Raw genomic sequence first — 6,592 nt, 5'->3', positions numbered from 1 at the left:
CAAACCAAAGTAATGTTTATAGAGAAATTTACAATTGAAATGTGTATATCAAAGTCCCCTGCACACCTATTGTCATTTGATCATTGGTGTACATGAAAATGGGTTAGCCGCTTTGTGGTGGATGGTGATAACATATGCGACTCATTATACCAGAGACACATATAAGCCATATACGTCTCTGAGTATACATGTACGTACATGCACCTTTCTGTTGTGAGATGTGTGCAGTAGCGGAGGCTCTATTTAACAGGGGCCGGGGTGGGTTCAAACTTCAACTTAACTTAATAAGTACCCATACAAAAAATACATAAATTAAAAAAAAATACGTGTCTTGGCCTTGACAAACTTTTAGTTTATAATCATATTGTTGCTGCTCCAATCAAGATTTTCCTACAGGAGTTTCATTACCATATGGAGGCCTAGGAGTTTTGTTGAAAATACCACTGCGCAGCATCTCTGCGCACAACGTGTTGTCATATCATTCGCTTCCGCAACAAAGATCTGGTGGGTTACACCTACTTTCTGCTAACTTGTTGTCGTGTTGTACATACTAGTATCCAATAATGATATGTAATTTAGACTGATTCGGATAGTCAGGACATAGGGATGTTCCGTAGGCTGACCAAGACGAATCACTACCTCACTTTTGTGCTGGTAATTTGTTCGCTGGTAGTACACTTAGGTGAACCGAAACTAGCCGGTGTGGAGGAGAGCGAGGATAAGAAATCCGGGACACTGAGCTTTAAGACTCCCACCTTGGATGACGAGGATACTCACAGCCTACACATGCCACATGAGCTGAAATGTGACGGCTGTCGTGTGGTCGCCTATCAAGTAAGACTGGTTATTTGATCAGGTCCAGTACACTCTGCCGATTGAGCTATATAGCTATAAAGACCTATATAGCGGGTTATATACACCTATACATTATAGCTGTATTGAGCTATATTTTCTCAGATTTCAATTTTCATTAAATTAAAGCAAAGTCGCATACAACAATAAGGTTTATGGTAATGTTGACTACAAAAAGTATACAGTTAGATGTTTATTTTCATTTTTCATAAATGTAAAATTTCGGATTTTTTTACATCATTATTTTTTAAAAAGAATCGTTATGTTTAATGTCTTTTGTTATCAACCTAATGATACAATCTTCTTTTAAAAGCGACTTTGTTTAGTTTTCCTTAAAAACGAAAAATACTCAAAAAATAGCTCAAAAGACCTATTTCAGATAGGTCAATAGAGCTATTATAAGTCTTTACAGCTATATAGCTCAATCGGCAGAGTGTACTGGACCTGTTGATGTATACATTGAAAATAAAGGTTTATTGTAAAATTATGTCACATCATGTTACCATATACCAATAAGAAAAAGGTGGGAGGGGGTCCATAGGTTATTGTACTCTTTACTCTCTGCCAATCTTTGCATCACTTCGTCAGTGGCAATTTTACACTCCATATTTGGGTCTCTTACCAAATTATAGACAGATTTTCTAGACAATTATAAGCTACATGTACCTGGTCACTGACAAAAGATTCTGCCCTCCTTTTTAGTCTTTGCCCGAAGACAACACTATTTACAACCCAAGTTATTTCCGTTCCATTTTACCTATTTTAAATGACTGAATATTGCTTACTGATATTTAATCTCCTCCCCAAATATGTACAGATTTATGGCCTTTTTCATCCAAATTAAAAATATTGATAGAAACTGAGGAGGGAAGAATGATGACCACTTTTTCATTTTGCAGTAACAGTGGTTGTGGGCTTAAATACTGAAACGCAAAGTCAATTGTTTTTGTTCTGAATACTTGTTTAACTTTCATCAAAATCCGATTGAAAATGAGGAAGTTAAAGCAATAGACAATTTTCTCTGTATAGTAGCATGCAGTGGCTTCACTCTACATTCCTGAAACATGTAAACATCTGGGGTAAACTAGTTCAAAATAGTGAACATGCAATTGTATGAAGTTTAATTCAGTTCTGATCAGTTACAGTGATGACATCTGAATGTGTGATGTACAGATGACAGACTTGGGTAAAGCTATATTCCGACATTTTATGGAGAGTATATGAAGAAATATCCCATCACTCTATTTTACGTTGACAGCCTGTATCTTATATAGCCAGGTACATTGTTTTGTAAACTTATCCAGTGCTCTCTTTTGCCTATATTTCAGCTGCAAACCAAATTTTCTGAAGCTCACAAGAAGAGGCCTTCCTTAAAAGTTTTACCAGAGTCACAAATCTATGACATAACTGAGTCTATTTGTGAAAGCAAATTTGACAAGTAAGTATACATAGCACTTTCTGGAAATAAGATTGCTACATCAGTTTAAACCATAATTATACAACTGGATTCTTATTTGAGCAGAACACCTGTCGGACTGCTTTACTTATGATTATCTAGATCACCTTTGAATGGTATGTCCTCCTGTAATTTACATCACATTGGAGATAAGTGATTGTACTGTAATGGGTGCAATTAGGATTTTGTTTTTAAACAATTTGTTTTGTAGGTATGGGATTAAGGAAGTTGATGGACAGAAACGATTGTCAGGACCTGGATTGGAAACAGCTGACATTCCTGGGATTATGCAGGGTGGAGGGAGGTGGCCAAACAGGTGAATATTTAAAAAAATGTCCAGTGTTAGGACCACCAGCTGGTAAATAGCATATCAGTACACAGGGTCCTGTGTTAGGACCACCAGCTGGTAAATAGCAGATCAGTACACAGGGTCCAGTGTTTGGAAACCACCATCTGGTAAATAGCAGATCAGTACACAGGGTCCAGTGTTAGGAAACCACCATCTGGTAAATAGCAGATCAGTACACAGGGTCCTGTGTTAGGACCACCAGCTGGTAATAGCAGATCATTACACAGGGTCCAGTGTTAGGAAACCACAATCTGGTAAATAGCAGATCAGTACACAGGGTCCTGTGTTAGGAAACCACCAGCTGCAAAATAGCAGATCAGTACCCAGGGTCATGTGTTAGGGAAACCACCAGCTGGTAAATAGCAGATCAGTACACAGGATCCTGTGTAAGGAAACCACCAGCTGGTAAATAGCAGATCAGTACACAGGGTCCTGTGTTCGGAAACCACCAGCTGGTAAATAGCAGATTAGTACACAGGGTCCTGTGTTAGGAGACAAGGTACACAGAACTCTGTATTAAAAGACAATAACCTGTAAGTTTCTGTATTAAGAGACACCAGCTTGTAACTAGCAGACAAATACACAGGGCCCTGTGTTAGGAGATACCTGCATGTAAATAGCTGATAAATACACAGGGCTCTATGTTAGGAGATACTGGCATGTAACTAGCAGACAAATACACAGGGCCCTGTGTTAGGAGATACCTGCATGTAAATAGTTGATAAATACACCTGTGAAGGTGATGCACACACTGTAATATCACAAAACCTATTACGTTGTAGGCTGAGAGAGACATGTTCTATGTACATGGGTGAGATTGGAGAAGAAGAAGTCTATGAGGCGTACCTAAAGGAGAAGGACTTGGAAAAGTACCTCTGTAGGGGCCAAGGAATTCTGGGCGAGTGTTCAAAGAAAAGGAGCCGCAAAAATGATGAGCTGTAGGCATGGTAACATCTCTTGGGATACCAAGTTAAGAACAGAAGGCACAGCAAACTATAAACATTTAATTTCCGACACAACAAAGCGATCAAGTGTGTCTGACAACTGGTGCAAATCTTGCTGAATAAATGACCACATATACTTGTGGGCTGTATACTGGAGATCTTCAAGCTCTAAAACTATACACATACATTAAATGGATGGGAGATATCCTATATGTCAAGACAAATCTATCATCACCAGTAGTTTAGTACAAGCAGATGTTAAATTAACACAATACCATAACATCTTGGTATACTGAGTAAGACTGACTTTCTTTAATTTGGAGAGCTGTTGTCTACAGCTTCTAGACGTTGACGGATGTCATGTCAGTTGTATGAGTGCTGCTGTTTTCAGCTGGTAGACATTGACGGATGTCATGTCAGTTGTATGAGTGCTGTTGTTTTCAGCTGGTAGACATTGACGGATGTCATGTCAGTTGTATGAGTGCTGTTGTTTTCAGCTGGTAGACATTGACGGATGTCATGCTAGTTGTATGAGTGCTGTTGTTTTCAGCTGGTAGACATTGACGGATGTCATGCTAGTTATATGAGTGCTGTTGTCTACAGCTGGTAGACGTTGATGGATGTCATGCTAGTTGTATGAGTACTGTTGTCTACAGCTAGTAGACATTGACGGATGTCATGTCAGTTGTATGACTGCTGTTTTTTTCTGCTGGTAGACATTGACGGATGTCATGCTAGTTGTATGAGTGCTGTTGTCCTCAGCTGGTAGACGTTGACGGATGCCATGCTAGTTATATGGTTGCTGTTGTCGACAGCTGGTGGACATTGTCGGATGTCATGCCAGCTGTAGATTGATTTTGTCTACAGCTGGTAGACGTTGACAGATGTCATGCCAGTAATATGAGTGCTGTTGTCTACAGCTGGTAGACATTGACAAATGTCATGCCAGCGGTAGAGTGCTGTTGTCTTCAGCTGGTAGACATTGACAAATGTCATGCCAGCGGTAGAGTGCTGTTGTCTTCAGCTGGTAGACAATGACGAATGTCATGCCATTCGTAGAGTGCTGTTGTTTTCAGCTGGTAGACATTGACGGATGTCATGCTAGTTGTAAGAGTGCTGTTGTCTTCAGCTGGTAGACGTTGATGGATGTCATGTCAGTTGTATGAGTGCTGTTGTCTACAGCTGGTAGACATTGACGGATGTCATGTCAGTTGTATGAGTACTGTTGTCTACAGCTGGTAGACATTGAGGGATGTCATGCCAGTTATATGAGTGCTGTTGTCTACAGCTGGTAGACATTGACGGATGTCTTGTCAGTTGTATGAGTACTGTTGTCTACAGCTGGGAGACATTGACAGATGTCATGTCAGTTGTATGAATACTGTTGTCTACAGCTGGTAGACATTGATGGATGTCATGTCAGTTGTTTGAGTACTGTTGTCTACAGCGCGTAGACATTGACAGATGTCATGTCAGTTGTATGGGTACTGTTGTCTACAGCTGGTAGACATTGACGGATGTCATGTCAGTTGTATGAGTACTGTTGTCTACAGCTGGTAGAAATTGACAGATGTCATGTCAGTCGTATGAGTACTGTTGTCGACAGCTGGTAGACATTGATGGATGTCATGTCAGTTGTTTGAGTACTGTTGTCTACAGCGCGTAGACATTGATAGATGTCATGTCAGTTGTATGGGTACTGTTGTCTACACCTGGTAGACATTGACGGATGTCATGCTAGTTATATGAGTGCAGTTGTCTACAGCTGGTAGACATTGACAGATGTAATGTCAGTTGTATGGGTACTGTTGTCTACAGCTGGTAGACATTGACAGATGTCATGTCAGTCGTATGAGTACTGTTGTCTACAGCTGGTAGACATTGATGGATGTCATGTCAGTTGTACGAGTGCTGTTGTTTTCAGCTGGTAGACATTCACGGGCATAATCAAATAGCTTAGCAGGAGTTGGATCCTTTCATCTAAATTATACTCTCAATAACACTGCCAACTCTGTGATTTGTGCATGGTCATGTAAAATACTCATTTTTGATAATTAATTCATGAATTTATTTGTGAAAGCTTTAAAGAAGGGTGGGGAAGTTGTATATTCTCCCTGTTATGAAATAACCTGACATTACAAATTCCATCATAATGTATTGTCCAGTTACTCTTCAGACATTTTATACAGAGTTCAGAGATAGAGGATATTTTACAACTTGATGCTTGATTTTCCACCCTTTAGTGAATGTATAAATATTTGCAAGCTTATTCAATAAAATATAGTTTGAACAAATGTTAAAGATTAGAGTCCTGTGACAATGAGCAATCATTGCATATTTTCAATATCATAGATCAAATTCATGAATGAAGTCAGAAGTTATTTTATTGTCTCCAAGTTATTTTATTGTCTCCATATCAACCAGTTCCGTTGATCTTGTCACCAATAAATAATTGAAAGTTTGCAAGATTGTTTCAAGTGACATGATAATATATTTTTTCTATTCAAACAAACATTAGATCTCTATGTAGATTTGTAACCATGTTTGTCAGTGAAAATAACTCTGTAGCTTAACTGGTGTTTATTCCTGTATCAGATGCTATATGGCTTAAATAATATGTGAAAGTTTTACAACCAATTTTTATGTGGTTTTTTTTTCATGTATAAGAGTGGTTATGAACAGCCTACTTCATTGTGTAGTGCGTGCTTTCAGTGGTGAATATGTGCAGTGCTGTATGTAGCAGTTAAGTTGTGCAGTACTGTATGCAACAGTTCAGTTGTGCAGTACTGTATGTAACAGTTCAGTTGTGCAGTACTATAGGTAGCAGTTAAGTTGTGCAGTACTGTATGTAGCAGTTAAGTTGTGCAGTACTGTATGTAACAGTTCAGTTGTGCAGTACTGTATGTAACAGTTCAGTTGTGCAGTATTGTATGTAACAGTTCTGTTGTACAGTACTGTATGTAACAGTTCTGTTGTGCAGTACTGTATGTA

At 38.9% G+C, this 6,592-nt stretch overlaps 1 protein-coding gene across 1 annotated transcript; it reads left to right on the top strand.

The window, feature by feature from the left end:
• The first annotated feature begins 481 nt into the window (after nucleotides 1-481).
• LOC110461430 (marginal zone B- and B1-cell-specific protein-like) lies at nucleotides 482-5,221 on the top strand. Its single transcript, XM_021514874.1, has 4 exons — nucleotides 482-834; nucleotides 2,181-2,290; nucleotides 2,520-2,624; nucleotides 3,440-5,221. Exons 1-4 carry the CDS (start codon nucleotides 607-609, stop codon nucleotides 3,597-3,599), a joined length of 603 nt encoding a protein of 200 aa, XP_021370549.1. The 5' UTR covers nucleotides 482-606; the 3' UTR covers nucleotides 3,600-5,221.
• Nucleotides 5,222-6,592: the final 1,371 nt, after the last annotated feature.

Source organism: Mizuhopecten yessoensis, unplaced genomic scaffold (assembly GCF_002113885.1).
Source record: "Mizuhopecten yessoensis strain PY_sf001 unplaced genomic scaffold, ASM211388v2 scaffold10619, whole genome shotgun sequence".
NCBI classification, from domain to species: Eukaryota; Metazoa; Mollusca; class Bivalvia; order Pectinida; family Pectinidae; genus Mizuhopecten; species Mizuhopecten yessoensis.
Note: the sequence above shows the minus strand (reverse complement) of the source record. Positions and strands in the feature narration are given on the sequence as shown.